At 37.8% G+C, this 18,904-nt stretch overlaps 1 protein-coding gene across 2 annotated transcripts in view; it reads left to right on the top strand.

The window, feature by feature from the left end:
- The window catches only part of MYOM1 (myomesin 1), a 136,481-nt gene that overhangs the window by 26,636 nt on the left and 90,941 nt on the right, over positions 1 to 18,904 (top strand). For both annotated transcript variants that reach the window (XM_029922472.1, XM_029922471.1), the window contains exons 4-8: positions 5,135 to 5,474; positions 6,232 to 6,389; positions 14,564 to 14,656; positions 16,566 to 16,654; positions 16,763 to 16,825. In XM_029922472.1, the coding sequence (XP_029778332.1) occupies positions 5,135 to 5,474; positions 6,232 to 6,389; positions 14,564 to 14,656; positions 16,566 to 16,654; positions 16,763 to 16,825 (743 nt within the window). The remainder of the gene's footprint in view (positions 1 to 5,134; positions 5,475 to 6,231; positions 6,390 to 14,563; positions 14,657 to 16,565; positions 16,655 to 16,762; positions 16,826 to 18,904) is intronic.

The raw sequence follows: 18,904 nt of genomic DNA, 5'->3' as shown, positions 1-18,904 counted from the left end.
GTGTTAATAATTGCAACTCACATTTATTGAGCACTTACCTATGTCCCGACTGAGAAAGCTCTGAGGAACTTTGGAACCCTGCATTAAGGGAGACGTGTTCATTGTGAAAATCTGCCACCACCTAGGATGGCTACATGACAGAAGAGAATGATCAGGAACTGAGTTCTAATTATATAACTGGTTGAAATTAGAAGGAGAGCATTGGATGCTAGTGATTGAACACTATATATAGTCACTATAGGTAGAATAGAAAGAAAGGTTCAAAACCATAAAATGATGGATGAACTTCAAAAAATCAGATGTTACATTTAGGTAGAGGGAAACCATTGTAGTTGCCAGTGTGATTAAAAACATTTTTTTAATGTTATTTATTTTTTGAGAAAGACAGAGTGCAAGTGGGAGAGGAACAGAGAGAGATGAAGACACAATCCGAAGCAGACTCTAGGCTCTGATCTGTCAGCACAGAGCCCAGCAAGTCCATGAACCATGAAATCATACATAACCTGAGCTGAAACAATGGACTGAACCACCCAGCCACCCCTGCCAGTGTGATTTTAATTATTATTCATTAGGAAGAGAAAACCTTAGATAACGTAGACTAAGTAAAAGAAAGCTATCATAATTTGAATGTCTGTATTATATTTGTTTAATGTAAAAAAGATTACTATTTATCTTGAGGCAAATTTCAAACAAAACAATCACCAAATCACAAGTCTGTTAGTGCTGTTAATGTTCTTAAGGTAAATTGGAATGATTATAATATAGAGAGGAATCTTGAAACTTGTTTGAGATACCAAATTAAAATTTACAGGAACTTTCAGAGCCTTCCCTGTTTATTTTCATGTGAATAGAGAGCTATATCCATACAGCTAAGGTGATATTCAGAATAAAGGGCAAAATGCCATCAGGAAATTCAATAGGCAATGACGCGGTTGTCATTGTTGGTGACCCACTTCCGTTTCCCTGTGTGTTTCTTCCCATTTTTCACTGATGGCTTCTTTCGGAATTGTTTCAGAAGCTAATGTCATAATTGCTCTGATTCTGATTAGGAAGGTAATAGGATAAATAATATACTATTTTTAGCTTTTTCTTTGATACCTTTGTTATCCCTGAGATTTTTTAATGTTTATTTTTGAGAGAGAGAGAGATAAAGCATGAGCAGGGGAGGGGCAGAGAGAGAGGCAGACACAGAATCTGAAGCAGGCACCAGAGTCTCTGAGCTGTCAGCACAGAGCCCAAAAAGGGGCTTGAACCCATGAACTGGGTGATCATGACCTGATCTGAAGTCAGATGCTCAACCAATTGAGCCACCCAGGTGCCCCTGATTTCTCTGAATTGTTAAAAAGTAAACTTTATGGGCTCCTGGGTGCCTCAATTGGTTAAGCATCCAACTCTTGATCTCAGCTCAGGTCGTGATCTCACAGATCCTGAGATTTGGGCCTGCATCTGGCTCTGCACTGACAGCGCAAAGCCTGGTTGAGATTCTCTCTCACCCTCTCTGTCTGCCCTTCCTCTCTGCCCTCCCTCTCTCTCTCTCTCAAAATAAATAAATAAACTAAAAAAAAGTGAACTTTCCATTGAAATATACATATCTTGCTAAGTATGTTTGCCCAGGCTTGGCCTCTTCACAGTTAGTTATTTAATATACACTGATTTTCTTTATAGGAGATGGCTAGGATAGAGGAGTAAAATATTTTATTTTCTGCTTTGTTTCCACACTGTTTAAATAATTTTTTAAAGCATATTAACTAAGCATTAACCTACATGGCATACCTCTCCAGCTCTTTACCATGTGACATGAAGCTGCTTACTTTCAGTGCCTTTTTTCTCCTAAATCAAACCATTTTGTCTCTTCAGGGCCAGTCTCAAGAAATGATAATTTACAAAAAAAAAACAGTGATAAAAGAAAATGCAAAGAAAAATTTATCTTCTAGGTTTTATGTCTAGTTTTTGTTTTTGTTTTTGTCTCTTAATATGGAGTCATCTCCTGTATTCTACGACTTTGTTGAAAATAACACTTCCTAATGGTGTTGACAGTATTAATCTAAGAAGATGGGACAGAAATGAACCTTTGTTAAGTACCTGTTATTTTCTGGGCATCATACTACATGCTTTATGTAGACGATCTTGCTAAATCCTCAATACAGCCTTAGAGAGGTATCAGTTTATCAATTTATGGACAAGGAAATTAAGGCTCTGTGACTTGCTAAGTTACGTGGCTGGCAGTGGAAGAGCCCAGAGTTCCCCTAGGGATTGGCCAATGCAACATCCATGTGCTCTGCAATTATAATGTATTTCTGGGAAATACCATTTCTTCTGGAAATGTTAAATTTAAAATTTCACTGCTTGGGGCAGCTGGGTGACTCAGTTGGTTGTCTGACTTTGGCTCAGGTCACGATCTCAAGTTTCTTGAGTTTGAGCCCCATATTGGGCTCTGTGCTAACAACTCAGAGCCTGGATCCTGCTTTAGATTCTGTGTCTCCCTCTCTCTTACTGCTTCTTCCCTGCTTGCTTGCGTGCGCACACTCTCTCTCTCTCTTAAAAATAAATAAACATTTTTTAAAAATTTTAAAATTTCACTTCTTGTACTCAGATAAATTGAGTTACCTTTGTGTCACCAGCAGGTTTTTGACTTGAGACCATCAGAGATTGAGTACTGGGGAGGTTTTTAATTCGTCTTAAATTTGTAGTGGTATATTTCTGTCAGCATGTCAGCATCATATTCTTACTCTTGTACCCAGATTATAGCAGGGTTACCACTGACATACACTTATATTTACTTAAAGAAAAATATCCCTGGGGCATCTGCGCAGCTCAGTCCATTGAGCGTCTGACTTTAGCTCAGGTCATGATCTCATGGTTTGTGGGTTCCAGCCCCACGTCGGGCTCTGTGCTGACAGCTTGGAGCCTGAAGCCTGCTTCGGATTCTGTGTCTCCTTCTCTCTCTGCCCCTCCCCTGCTCGCACTGTGTCTCTCTTTCTCAAAAATAAATATTTAAAATGAAGAAGAAGAAAACTATCTCTGCTGTCCTGGGTGAAAAAAATATTTGTGAGTGTATTTGAGATCTCCTATGAAATAATTATAGTCTTCCTGAGGTTTAGCTTATTTGCAGTAGAAAAGGCAAGAGACTGGGACTTCATTCTGCCGTCTAGAGTTCTGTCCACATGTCTACTGTTAGAGGTAGGTAATGTGAGCTCAAACTCTAAGTTCTCTTACTTAAGAGTTGTTTTAACTCAGGGTAAAGATAACTTTGAATATAATCTATTATTATATATACTGAATCATTTTATAAAGCTCACTTCAAATCTCTATTATTTATTTACTCTATATGGAATTCCAAGCAGATTCTCATGCTGGTATTTGTTTTCACTTATTAATTCATTCACTTCCTATCTCATTAAAAAAATTAAAGGTAATTATGTCAAGACTCTAAACTTAAAATCTTCCATCTTCCTTTTTCTCTGCCTAAATTATAGTGTATATGTTACTGACTTAGTAAATATTACCTTATTAATATTTGGAGACATAGAAATAAGGAAAAAGAAATTAAAATTTACCCACTAAGTTTAGTAAGAAACAAAGTGGGCTAATCTTGTTTATCAGATGTTTTAGTAAAATTCCATGACAAATTTCAAACTTGGGCAAATGTTGAACCCTATTTTTCAGCAAACTACATAGATTCAGGTACCAGGAACTTATAATGTCAGTATTTGCTGAAATTTTAAGTAATTATTCTTGTAAGAAACTCAAAGGTAAAATTCAGCCTTCAGAGGTCTAAGGAGACTCAATTTCAAGAAAATCTTTAATATTATCATTATACTTCCTCACTGTTGGGGTTGACAACAACAGTATGAAGGAACTTAAAAATAATCTAAATGTGTTTAACAACATTAATAAATTATAGCACAACTTCTATCATAAAGCATTTGGGGATGTTACCACTCACCATCATTGTCAATTATGAATAAAAACAAGTCACTTTTATAAATATCACTACTTCAAACGCAAATTTGGTCATTTTTTCTTATCAGGGATATGTGCATGCATAAGTAAAGACTATCATTAAATACATTACACACACAAAAATTAAAATTAAAAAAAATTTTAGTGTTTATTTTTGAAAGAGAGAGAGAGAGAGGGACAGAGCACAAATTGGGGAGGAGCAGAAAGAGAGGGAGACACAGAATCTGAAGCAGACTCCAGGCTCTGGGCTAGCAGCACAGAGCCCAACATGGGGCTTGAACTCATGAACTGCTAGATCATGACCTGAGCTGAAGTTGAACGCTCAACTGACTGAACCACCCAGGTGCCCCTAATTTTTTTTAATGTTTATTCATTTTTGAGGGAGAGACAGAGCACAAATGGGGGAAGGGCAGAGAAAGAGGGAGACACAGAATCTGAAGTAGCTCCAGACTCTGAGCAGTCAGCACAGAGCCTGACGCGGGGCTAGAACCCACAAACCGTGAGATCATGACCTGAACCACAGTCCATGCTTAACCAACTGAGCCACCCAGGTGTCCCCAAATAACTTTTATTTCTTAGAAAGAAACCCAGTAGGCATAAGGCTCTCATGTAAATTTAGAATATATTTTTATGTGCAACAGCTCTGGACAATGCATTACATCAACTGAATTATAGAATCCAGATCAAACACATAGTCTTATATCAGGATCATAGGCACACAGGTGATATCTCATTTTACAATATCATCTTTTCTAGAAGGAAAGTTATAACTTAATCTTTTATTATAGACTTAATCATATTTAAACACCCTAAAGAAACCAATGAAATGACCTGAGGCAAGTTATCTAATTTCTCTGAGCCTTATTACCATATATCTAAAGTAGAAATGATACAGTTTACCTCATAGGATTGTTGTGGACATAAGATGAGATAATATATGTAATATATGCACGTGGCAACGCTACAGCTATCATATGTACTATTATCGTTGTTACCATTACTGGTTAAGGTGATGATCACTTCTGTTTGTGGACAGTTAGCTCCTGACCAAGTTTTTCTTTGTCAGGTTTTCTTTGGACATGGTACACAATGTACTTTGAACTTAGTGAATGTTTGACAATCCTATCAATGCCATCCACAATATCTATATTTTGCTCTTATTATATTTTAGTCAAGTACATGTCAGTGGAATTACAGATACAGAAGAAGAAAGAATTAAAGAAGCTGCTGCTTATATAGCCCAAAGGAATCTTCTTGCTAGTGAAGAAGGAATCACAGCAACCAAACAGTCTGCAGTATCCAAACAGTTGGCAGTATCCAAACAGTCAGCAGTATCCAAACAGTCTACAGTGTCCAAAGAGTCTGCAGTATCCAAACAGTCTACAGTGTCCAAACGGTCCACAGCATCCCAAGAATCTACATCCAGTCTTCACCAGGAGGAAGCTTTTGAGAAGAAGTCAAGGAAAGTTGCCATTCGAGAGAAGGCAGAACGCCTGTCACTGACAAAAACAGTAAGAAAAGACAATTTAATATAATTTACAAAAGCAGAAATGCATGTATCATAGTTTGTGTACACAGGGATTGATTTGTTTCAAATGAAGAAATGTGTAGTCTTATGGAGAAACAAAACTAAAGAATACAAGGAGATGTGTTGAATTCTGTGTCTCCCTCTTTCTCTGCCCCTCCCAGCTTGTACTCTGTGTGTGTGTGTGTGTGTGTGTGTCTCTCTCTCAAAAATAAATAAACATAAAAAAATTTTTTTTTAATTAAAAAAATGTATGGGTAAATGAAAGATAGACTTAGTAGTTTTAAACTCCATGAAATTTTAGTTTTGTTTAGTTTAGAGAGAGGGGGGTGCAAGTGAGTGAGGGCAGAGAGAGAGAGAAGCAGGACTCACCCAGAGGGGGCTAGAGCTCACCTGATGTGGGACACAAACTCATAAGCCATGAGATCATGACCTGAGCCCAAGTCAGATGCTTAACTGACTGAACCACCGAGACTCCCAACTTCATGGAATTTTAGATTCTACAGAAATTACAGTTCCAAAGAACCTTAAAAAATCCACTATACGGGGAAATAAGATATGTCATTGAGACTTAGCATGTTAATAATTAAGTGTATCTTTTTAAAAGGGGCAAAGAGAAGGCATATGGTCTAAATACACAAGAAAGGCTCCAAGTGGAAAAATGATAATTTTGCTTTCTATTTGTTCTTTTAGTAGCACAGGCTACTTTGACTCCATAACATTTTGATATATCTTTTTTGTAGTTAGAAGAAACTGAGGCATTTCATAGAAAGTTGAATGAAGATCATCTTCTCCATGCTCCTGAATTTGTCATTAAACCTCGTTCCCATACTGTTTGGGAAAAAGAAAATGTAAAATTACACTGCTCTGTATCCGGCTGGCCAGAACCTCGTGTCACATGGTATGCTATCTTTTTGAAAATCATTCATAGTATCTATTACACAAAGTTAATTTTACCTCTAATGAAAACTTTCAGCATTATGAATGTGCAAAAGTGAATGAAAGCACCTACAAGTTTGTATAGATTTTTTAAATGGTGACAAAGAGGTACTAGGATGAATGGTTTATGAATGAGAAGAAACAACAGCCCTGCGTACATTATGATATAATACTTCATAATCCTGTTATACAAGTGGGTCTTTATATAAAGTATTAAAATGTAGTTAATATGTAGTTATTTATATACAAAGAAAATATATGGTTATAATTGCTATAGGCCTAACATTTAAATAAAAGTTTGCTCCCATATACCAGAAGCAATACTCTTTTTAAAATATAATTAAAACCCCAAATCTTCATCTCTACTCTTCACAGGAGCTGAGGTCTCAACATGCTTTCTAAAGCCAAACAAAAGAGGGAATTAGATGGAAGAGATTTCTCAACATCGAGTCTTTTTTTAAGTTTTATTTTTATTTATTATGTGACAGAGAGAAAGAGAGCATGAGCGGGGAAGGGACAGACAGAGAGAAAGCGAGAGAGAATCCTAAGCAGGCTCTGCACTGTCATGCAAATATATTGTCAATGACTTCATGATCCCTAACCTCCAAACTTACCTGTCAAATGTCATGAGTACCTGCCACAGAGATAGCAGTATGAAAGTGATGGAGCCAACTTATAAAGATGTTTTGTTTGATTCCCTGACACAGTATTTTGCGGGCTGTTTTCTTATCCTCAAGGGTAGTAGTAAATGCACCCTGTGTTGCAGTATAAATGCTACACAGATGACATTGCCATCTGCAGAGGGCCTGCCTCCTTCTCCTTTCTTGTCCATTATCTCTGTTGGTTAGACACCTAACTTGGCGAGAACTAGTGAAGGTGACTGACAAGGAACATATTTCAGTGAAAACCAAGTTGTTTTTTTTTAAATCCACTTACAAGCTTAAAGTATAAAAGTATACTGTAGTAAGTTAGGAATCAATCAGTCTTGGCCCTGCCCTTCTCTCATTTTGGTACTTTGGACCTTCAAAGGGACATTTCCTCTAAAACAGAGTATTTCCCACCTCAGAAAATCTAAACTTTACAATTGAAAATGCATGAAGAATAATGAATTTTCATCTCTAAGAAATATTATTTGGTCAGTAAGAAATTCCTTCTTCTCTCATGAATTAAAATATACTACTAAGAAATGAATAATTAGAGTCCTAAATCAAATAGATGTATTTATTACACAATGTTATTTTTTCCTCTGCTTTTTAAAGTTTAGAATTAAAGATGATTTTCAAAAGGATACAAAGTAATTTCTGGGAGATTAATACTAATTTCTTTTTTCTTTGTAAAGATTTTTTAATGTTTATTTATTTTTGAGACAGAGAGAGACAGAGCATGAGCGGAGGGGGCGGGGGGAGAGATTTAGGGAGATACAGAATCTGAAACAGACTCCAGGCTCTGAGCTGTCAGCACAGAGCCCGATGTGGGGCTTGAACCCACAAACTGCAAGATCATGATGAGCCAAAGTCAGATGCTTAACCGATTGAACCTCCCAGGTGTCCCTAATACTAATTTCTTAAGCACTTATTTATTCTGTTAAATACATAGCTACTAAAATAAAATACAACCATGCCATGTACCACTAATGGTGTTATCGAGCCAAAGTGATGTGTTTCCACAAAGAAAACTCAGAGCTCAAACTATGTCAGAGATTAAACTTTATTATGTTCTGTTGGCTAGAAAAGGAATCATGTAAAAACAAACAAAAAATATAAAAACTCTCCCCACAAAAAATGTAAGATGACTAAATTGTCAACCCTTTGAATTCCAGTTAACTTGAAAAATAGAAATACTGTCAATTTTCAGTTATCCTCACTAATGGAGCTAAGATGTAGTATGAATGACTCCCCAGATCTTTCACATATGGCTTTGAAATATTTTTTTTCTTAACATTGAATTGTAGGTCTTAACATTTTTGAACACAAAAACAAAGAGGCACAAGATTTGTCTCAGGAATGATTGGAAATCAGTTTGTTTACTGGAAGCATGTATGTCTTCTCAATTTCCTGTGTGTCATTTAGTGTTTGGAGAAGACAACCCCATTCTTTATAAAATCCTCTCCATAGGGATGGAGCAGAGCGTTTCACAGAAAGTCCTGTTGCCTTGCAAACTAAGTGAAAAGTAAACATGAAAACAAAAGAACCAGTGAACCATGAATAGTCATAACCCTGCTTCAGAGAGCAAGATTTGCCCCTGGATTAAGCTTAAATTAAGACAGTTAGCTAGCAGATAACTGAAAATTGACTGTGTTAATAAACAAGGTCAGATGCAGATTTTGTGGTGCCTTGAGCTCATAAATTTGGGGGCACTCTTTACAATTAAAGAACGTAATAAATTAGGTCATGCTGGTGAGAGACCCTGAAGCTTCATTGGCCTCCCAGTCAACCCACTTCTGGAGGAAACTTCTGTGTGAGATTAGTGTACCTTCCTGGATATGCTACCTTTAAAAAAATTATTAAAATTCTAATTTATTTCCTAATACTGGTATAGAGTATACAATCTTCAATAGCATTCCCTCCATGAGCAGGGGACCCACAACCCAAGCACAAACCCAGGTTGTTGGTGATTACTTTGCTGGCATGTATGTCTTTTTGTTACCCAACTGCAGCTTTTTGGGCCTGAGACTGAGTGCAAGAATGAAAGAAATAATTGGGGATGACCTTTCTGAATAGAAGGAGGCAAATCATGGGAACAAGTCTGTAACGATGCTTTCTGCAGTCATGTTATCTCCACTTGTAGCCCTTAGGTCCTTAGCCATGTTTTTCAAGGGCACTTGTGCCTGGGGCCTGGCTCGCTTAGAGCCCTTTCCAAAGAGAGTTAAGTTCCAAGTTTCCACTAGACACCCTCAGGACATGGAAGTCCCTGAGGCCTAACAAATGATCTGAACATGCAGCAGCTGCTCATCAGCCAATCCCATGTAATGACCAAGTCTGTCTAAATAGAATCTAGAGGTTACCCAGAAAGCAGTAAATGACAGAAGCACATATCACTCATCAGGGCCAGGTGCAGAGACACCAAGGAGCACCGTCCTATTCCCAAGTCACTTTGAGAGCAGAAAGAAACCTGTTTAAGTGTTGGGGACAGTAGCAAAGTTAGTTGCAAAGATGCTTCTGCACCACCACAGTGAATATATATATATATATATATATATATATATATATATATATATACACATATATATATATATATTTATTTATGGTAAAGAGTGCCAGGAAATATATATATATTTATTTATGGTAAAAAGTACTGAAGTTGTTTTACTTAATATAAGAGGCTATCTTTATGTAATAACTTGTATAATAGGCTATATATTGGCTTAAAGGAGCAGAAAAACATTATGTTTGTATTTCTTTTACTTGCATAAGAAACTCTGGAAGGATATCTAAAAATCTAAGGAGAACAGTTACCTAAAGAGATGAGGTGGGTAGAAGATAGACACATTTGAAAAAGGAGACTACTCTCTGTGCTACTTTTGTACTTTCTTGGACCACTTAAATATGTGGGACCATATAGAGGTTCTTGGAGGTGGTGCCTATTCTAATTTTTAGAATTATGTGAAATAAGGGAGAAGAGAAAAGTTCTCTTTAAAAAAGGGGGGAAGGAATTTGAATTAATTTTATTTTTTAAAAAGAGCCAGATTCAACTGTATTTCCAGTCCAAAGTCTAGATTGATTTTGTCACTGAATATCTGGATTGCAGTGTGTGGGGAGATTTCATGCAACTTACTATAGCAATGTGGTGGTGCTAGTGAGTAGCATTCATTCTTTCACTCACTGAGTACCCATGATTTTGGATCGATATGCAAATACTGGTTTAGATCCACCAGCAAGATACATTTAAAACACTTGTTTGGAATTATTCACATTGTCTCTAAAGTTGTTGCCAAATAGACACTTAATAAAGAAATGTGTCATTAAGCATGAAAATAATGCAAAACCTCAGAATAAAATCATATGAGAAACATATCTCAGGAAGAGTCTGGAGATTTGGAGAAGGCCTTATTCAGTTTTTGCAAATTATGAGAATTTATAAATTCCATAGAATCATGTGTTGAATTTGTGTACAAGATTAGAATTATTTACAATGTATTTTAAATTTAGCAGTTCTTACTCTATTATCTTTGGGAAACAACCTACATTTAAAATAGTTTAAAATTATTTATAATTTATGATTACTTCCCAACATAAGGGTTTTATTTTAGATTTTTCTTATTTATTTAAGTCTAAAATTTATCCTAATGGGATAGATCTCTCTCAACGAACTGAATTTTAAAGTGGGTAATAGCACCAATCACAGTTGTGGTTAGATTCAAGATGTTAAAGATCATTTTAGCATGTATTATTTGTTCATCAGAATGAACCTTTTTGTTTACCAAAGACCTTTCACCCCTTGTTATCAAGTCAGCCCAAGATCCAGACATTTATTTGGGGGAATGAAGTATGTATTTTACACATGTAAACAAAGAGTATCATTCTCCAAATACTTATAGTATAATGGACGCTCATTAACTAATAAGTAGTTCACAGACTCTACATGAAAATGATAAGGAAAATGGTGTACATCTGAATATTCACAAGAATTTCAGAAGCTTTTCTACAAATAATCCTAGAGTGTAGGTTACTCTCCAAAATTAGCATCTGACTGTCCTGTTTAGAATTTCACTTTCCAGAAATAACGAGCCCTGAAGAATATGCAGGGTAGGCCAAAAATCCTTCTCTTCTTCCTTGACTTAATACTAAAGATGGCCAATCTCAGGGGACCCTCAACCTGAATGACTAGCTGAAATTCTTGGAAAATTGAGTAGAATTGCTTCCTAACTTAATCTTTGCTGCTTTTAAGTAGACTTTCCTTACACTGACTTCTGGAGTTCCAGAGGAAAGACTAGAAGATCCTCAAAGTGTTGTGTGTTGTGTGCATGTGTATTTTAAACTGACTTCTTGTGCCAGGGGTTCACATTAGAAAAGTCATGGGTGTCTAGCTGGGGGTAGGCACTAAGGTGCTAAGTCGGATAGTACTGGAGAATGGGGGAGGTGAAGCAACACTGCAAGCTGCAAGAGACTGTTTTAACTCAAAGTTTACGGAGATATGAACAACATTTTTGGTCAGAAGCCATATCAAGTGTCAGTAGATTATTTGCTCAAGTACCACATGCCCAGGCTTTCGTGTCATATTTCTCTTCTTATACTAAAAAGAACTACTGCAAACTCCCCAGCACATGAAAAAAAAAACTGAGCAAGAGGGAGCTTTCTTTTTTTAAAGGGGGAGCTTTAGAGTCAAGTGTGAAATTTACCATGACCAATTTATTCTGAAGAACATGCAGATTAACTCATTGCACCCTGTCATTCATCAAAACAAGGAATGTTTGAAATTAGGATCAGCTAGGAGATTTCTTTTCCTAGGCCATCTCTGATCAAATAGTCCTGTCTGCCTGGAGCTTTGTGGGGAGATGGTTGGCTGGGGACACTTTGGGGCTGGCCAGAAACAGCCAGCAGTTCTGCCGTGGGTGGGGTGGAAGGTTGTGCTGCTCCACCTGCCACGCAGCTGTGATTCCTAAGCCAATCCAGTCCTCTCGTTTCACATCTGAGGGAGCCAAGACACAAAGAGCTGCAATTTACTTTCTAGATCTGTACTTATTTTAAATTACTCATATCATGAAACTTGGAAGTATGTGTTTGTCAGAACTCTGTTCCTTCAGCCAAAAATTATGAAGCCACAATTAATCTATTGTTACACAATAATTCTGTTCAAGCCAATTTAATGAACACTGAGTACCTAATATTTGCCCATGACTCATACTTCCTTGAGAGTGGGAATAGAAGTAAATGTGGATCAGGCACAATCCCTGTCACCAAGACAATGACAGCTCAGTAGAAGACACACATATCCAACGAGAATCTGATAAATGTTGTATCCTGCAGCTTTAACCAAGTAACCCTGATGTAGAGGGCAGGAACAATTAATATAGTGTAGGATTTCAAATATTTTTAATGTTTATTTATTTTTTGAGAGAGAGACAGAGAGAGACAGAGCATGAGCGGGGGAGGGGCAGAGAGAGAGGGAGACACAGAATCTGAATCAGGCTCCAGGCTCTGAGCTGTCAGCACGGAGCCCAGTGTGGGGCTGGAATTCATGGACTGCTAGATCATGACCCGTGCCAAAGTTGGATGTTCAACCAGCTGAGCCACCCAGGTGTGCCTTGTGTTTGATTTCAAGGAGGACTTATTGAAGAAATGGCATTTGATCTGAACCTTGAAGGATGAGTTGGGATTTTGCTAGGTGGAGGAGAATGACACATTTTTTAAGTTTATTTATTTTACTAGAGAGAAAGCAATAGTGAGGGAGAGTCAGAGAGAGGGAGAGAGAGAATCCTAAGCAGGCTCCGCACTATCAGCACGGAGCCTGACTCTGGGCTCAGACTCACAAACCATGAGATCATGACCTGAGCGCAAACCAAGAGTCAGACACTTAACTGACTGAGCCACCCAGGTGCCCCGACACATTGTTTAAAGTATAGAAAATGAGCATGTTTTAGTGACATAGGGCATGTGTGTGCACATGTGTGTGTGTGAGTGTGTTAGCTGGGGAGAGGAAGGAACTGACTGAAAATTATTTCCTTTCTTTTTCTCTCTTTCCACCACTTTCCCTGCTCCCACACCTCATTACAAACATTTCCAGAAGGGTGAAGAAATAAAATGCAGCTAAATAGAGAACAGGTAGAAAATGGAAGCTTCATATGTTGTCACAAACCAGACTATTTGCGTTCAAATCTCAGCTCTGCTATCTAGCTGTGTGAACTGGGACAAGTTACTTAACCTCTCTGGGCCTTGTTTTTTTTGTTGTTTTTGTTTTTGTTTTAAATCTGGAATATGATGTTACAAATAGTACTACTTCATGCATTGTCATGAGGATTGAATTTTCTAATCTATACGTAAAGCATTTAGATTCTTGCTTGGCTCACAGTAAATGCTCTGTCTCAGCTGGGGTTATCAGTGTCATTTACGTTATCTGTGCACATAAAGTGGGGTGTCTGAAAGGGAAACAGGTGAAATCTAGCTCTTGGACAGAAAATGGCTTAAGCAGAAAAGCCTGGTCTGGCACCATAGCCATTGGCTATTGAGGGCATGAGGAGGTGGTGAAGAATCAAGGTGTGACTCAACTCAGGGGACGGGGGACGGTTTCTGAAGGGCTCTTCTGTGTAGCCCTACCCTCTGACAGCTGACAAACTTAATCAGGAAGGGACAGTCCAAAAAGAGGAATGTTTCAGCTTTTATTTGTTAGAGTTTTTCTTTTGTGATTGATATTTAAGTTATCCCAAGCCGAGAGTTATGCTTGCTTTTAACAGAACAAAACACTTAAATATAATGAGACTTCAATACAATGACATTGTTTTTAACAATATGGAAGAATGGTAGTAGGAAGAATGTTTTGCTTTCATCCTACACAGACAGGCAACGATAAAACTCCCAACATAAAGCCTTTCTTTCTGTCTGTCAACAATGGACAAATTTTTCTCTAGGTCTTTTATTGAAATATAATATACACACAGAAAGTACATATTACATGTAAATGTAGAGCTTTGATGAATTTCTGTAGACTGTACACACCCATGTAACCAGCACTCAAACACAGGAAATCAAACATTATCCAAATGCTTACTTCATGTCTGCTGTTTCTCTCCACCCCCGCCCCCTGGGAAATCACTCTCTTGACTTCTAATAGCATTAATTTAGTCTTTTCTGGATTTATACTTTATATAAAAGCAATCATTATACTATGTACCCTTTTGTGTCTGGTTCTTTTCACTCAACATTATGTATGTGAGACTCAACCACATTGTTATGAGTGGTGAACTTCTTAAATGTAATATTTATGATGGAGAGGAAAGGATGCTCATCAAGAAGTTTCATTGGATTTATAGTGCATTTTATTTAATCTGCCATAGATTTGTATTTGTTGAATGGATACTGCTGCTACCTCAGTGCCGTGTTAACAGGTGTTCCTTCAAGAACAAGGATTATGTGTATGTGCTTTTAATCATAAAGCTATTTACGCTTCTACTTATCTCACCTTGTTTCTATTGTCTCACAGGTATAAAAACCAGGTGCCAATAAATGTCCACGCAAACCCTGGAAAGTACATTATTGAGAGTCGATATGGAATGCATACTCTGGAGATCAACGCGTAAGAGGACATCAGGGTCCATGTGTGTGCTGCTCGTCAATTGCCTGGGGAGGCATCTCACACTCCAGTGAACAACCTTCCCAGCGCAAGAAGATCACAAAGTGATCTTGGGTTTAAATTGAGTCAAAGATGATGAGAAAAAAATGAACTTGTATCTTTTAATTTATCCTTTTGTATACTTGAGAGTTTTTCTTAGGCATTAGTGAGAAAATGTTACATAAATAAGCATTATGTTTAGTTATCCTTCCAGATTCCAAATCATCATCATCATCATCATCATCATCATCATCATCATCCGTTTTTGCTTTTAATCAGCAAAGGCCATGAAGATTGCGGTGGGTGGCAGTGAAAGTAAGCTGGGCTGGGATAAATTCTCTCCTTTAGCTCAGCAGGAAGCATGGGAAATTATGTGCCCACCCTGTCAGCCTGCAGCCTGGACACTGGGGTGTTTTTAAAGCAAAATCCAAAGCAGAATATGAAAGCAGAACCCACATCAAAATTTCTAAATCCTCAAAGGTTTATCATATCTCCTAATATGGTTTTGAAATCCAAGCTTAGTTTTGTGGATGAAAAAGCTAAAACTCCCACCATTTGCAGTTCACATGATACTATGACATGCTGAGACATCAAAGTAAAATTCTGATCTCAAGAGAGCTAGTAGCCTTCTCCTCAGATCAGAGCAGCTGCCACATGTGATACTGGGTTTCAAGCAAGACCTGGGGCCCTGTGACATTTGCCAGCATTGACCACAACCAGAGTCACTTCAATTCTGCCACTTGGTGGTTCTACTGAGGCTGCAGTGAGCTCTGTGGTTGCTTTATAATTCAATTCTTAAGAGAAAGGCAACCATATTGACCTTCCTGGAGTTGTGCTGGTGTCTATAAAATTTCAACAAGAAATAATTTTCTACAAATGACACTAAACCCAAAGGTCAATGAAGAACAGAGACACTGGTTGTGACAAGACACAAAAAGACCTGCTTTAAAATCTTAGCTTGTTCATCTCTGTAACATCATTCTTTCTTTTACTCCATTATTAAACACACTACAACTTCTGTATTATAACTTACAGGAACTTCCAAATGGCACTGTTTGTCTTGTGCTGTGGACTGAATCTCCAAGTGTGGCCTGAACCTTGGTAGAGTTGAGAGAGGAATAGCATATTCATACTTTGAAGCTAGAACACAGACCCACCCATTAGATAGACCCAGATACGGCTGTATCTTTCCCTCTGTGTTGCCTTGTTGCTTCCAGACTGAAACTCACCCTGAGGGTGGCCAGCAGGAAAGCTGTCCCCCCAGGGTGCTCTGGGTAGTTACCTACTACAAAGGGACATGGCTGGACATTTTCTACACTTGACACAACTTTAGACCAGTTAATCATAACACTGTTCGTGCTGTAATTTATGTGCTTAACACTTGCTGACATGGGTTTTGGGTTGTTTTTTTTTTTTGACATTTTAAATGAACCTGAGCTAGGGTCACAGTGGACTACAGGTGTCTTCCTCCCGTACTGTGCAGCTCAAACTGCAGTAGCTATCTTGCATTATATGAAATCCCACAGGGAGCTATGTTGGACTTAGTAGCTTCATCAAGAGTCCCCAACTGGGGTGCCTGGGTGGCTCAGTTTGTTAAGCATCCGACTCTTGATTTCGGCTCAGGTCATGATCTCACAGTCATGACATCAAGCTCCATGTTGGGCTCTGTGCAGCTGGGATTCTTTGTCTCTCCTCTCTCTCTGCTCCTCCCCCTGCTTGTGCTCTCTGTCTCTCAAAATAAATGAACAGTTAAAAAGAGAGTCCCCAAAAGCCACGTTGTTAGGCAGTGATTTGTAATGTGTGATGTCAGCAAAGAGATCCTTGGTAGAACAGCATTGTAGCAATGGTCACTCACTTCCACCTGTCCTTTCAGATGTAATTTTGAAGACACTGCCCAGTACCGGGCCTCAGCGATGAATGTTAAAGGAGAGCTTTCAGCCTATGCTTCGGTTGTGGTAAAGAGTAGGTTTGCTGGACTTGTTTTATTCAAGATACATTTTTAAAAATTAACTCTCATTGCTAAAAATAAGTCAAGAATAAGTTCACATGTATTTCTGGCTTCTTTTCTAGGATATAAAGGAGAGTTTGATGAGACTCGCTTCCATGCTGGGGTTTCCACCCTGCCCCTCAGCTGTAAGTTTAAAAATATATTTGCTAAGTGTCATCTCTATTTAAAATACAGCATAATAAACCATTCCATAATGCTGAAATAAAAGCATAGGATTATTATAACATGTGCTAGTAAGTATATAATAGCACTCTATGCTGGGTTATATTTCTTAGATTCTTTGGTTACGATTCTCTTTCTGAATATAATTGCTTTGTTCTTGTTTTATAAAAGCCCAGATATGATGGGCTAAAAATGGCAAGTGTTTTTAAGTCTTTCTGTGTTAAACTGAAGAAGACTGTTACAGAAACTTGGGTAGAGTGATTTAAACCTCCCCCTACCCCACACGTGTGCATGCACGCACATGCACATGCATGTGCACAAATGTCTGTGCTGTATCGGGGCATCCGAGTCAGCATCACCTCCTGGAGACATCTATGTGTAACTCCCATTGGTACCCCACCTCTACTCAGTCAGGGTTAGGTGTCCTCGGTGAGACCACAGCACCTCCACAGGAGCGTCCATCACACTGGGTGCTGTTAACTGTTAAGTGTCTCTTTCTCCCACTGGCCTCTGAGCCACTTAAAGGCAAAGCTGGACCTTTTATCTCTAAACCCCAGCACCTGACACAGAGTAGGTTTTTGATCATGAATGAATAACTAAATACATTAATTCATGAAGTGCAACTTAAAACACATGAAGTCTAAATGTGCTACAATAACAAACTTAAAAATATTCTGAGCTGTGGTAATTTGTGAACTCCAATCATTTCATCTATATCAGAATTTCTTGTCATAGGAAACAATAAAACCATAGGAACAACCTTATGGTTGTTCAAATAAATCAGTGCTTACAATGGTCAGACTGAAAGAAGTAGTCAAGCTTGAACTTCTTATTTTCTGAATGTTAAAAAGTAAGTGGTAGTTTTGAAAATGCTTGATGAAGATACTTCCTCATGAGTCACTTTTTCATCTGTTCAGTCTGAGGTCTGTAGATGACCTGTTCCATTAAATTCCTGGAATGGCTCCTAATTTTAATATTTCAACTTTTAATCATTGGTATAAATCCCATGGCTGGCTGGGAGGGGATGAGGAGTGGAAGTGAGGGAGGAACACGTCCTAAATCATGTTTTTCTTCTATCATTTCATTTATATTGAGATGGAATAGTTGAAAGTTCTGAAACTAGGACTTATCTCCCATTGTCCCTAAGACTGATTTATTAATCATTTATTTCATGGTCCCCTGAATGTATCCTACTCATTACCACTGCCATATAGTCATCCACATATCTCCCATTTCTCTCTTCTCCATCAAGCCAGGGTTGAAAAGCCCAGCTCAACCTTATTTCTCTAACTTCTTAATCTTCCAGATCCTCCTCTGACTGGCCCCTGAATTAAGTCTAGTCGTTTCCAACAGAGAAAACAGAGGGCTTTTATTCATTTATTCAACTAATATTTATTGAGAATCTGTGCTAGGTACTGATGTAGGTGCTTGGAATATGCTGGTAAGTATCATAGATAAAGCTCCCTGCCCTTGGCTCTGTTTTAGTAGTTAAGGTAAACTGATCAGTTGTACCAGACGGCATCCTAAGATATTTTGTTACATGAGATAATCATGTAACTCTCTTCCAAAGCTTATAAAATAGGTGTCTTTTATCTGTGCTATGCCAATGAGGAAACAGTTTTTGAGAGGTTAAATCATGAGACAACACCACATACATGGTAGAATAGGGATTTGTAAGTTGGTCTTTTTAATTCTAAACTATATTCTAAAACAGGAGTCTGTATTTTCTGTGAAGGACTCCTATAATTGTAATTTGTAAACTACTTGTGATTTGTAAATTGTAAATACTTTAGGGTCGTAAATACTTTAGGCTTTGTGGGTCATATGGTCTTTGCACAACTACTCAACTCTACCTTTGTAACACAAAATAGCCATAGAGAGTAGATAAATAAATGAGCGTGGCTGCATTCCAGCTAAAACCTTATTTATGAACGTTCAAATTCAAATTTTCTGTAACTTTTTACACATCACAAAATATTCTTCTTTTGATTTTATCTTGACTATTTAAAAAACTGAAAAATTATTTCTAGCGGTACAAACAG

Source organism: Suricata suricatta, chromosome 14, assembly GCF_006229205.1.
Source record: "Suricata suricatta isolate VVHF042 chromosome 14, meerkat_22Aug2017_6uvM2_HiC, whole genome shotgun sequence".
NCBI lineage: Eukaryota > Metazoa > Chordata > Mammalia > Carnivora > Herpestidae > Suricata > Suricata suricatta.
This window is presented reverse-complemented; position numbering and strand designations above follow the sequence as displayed.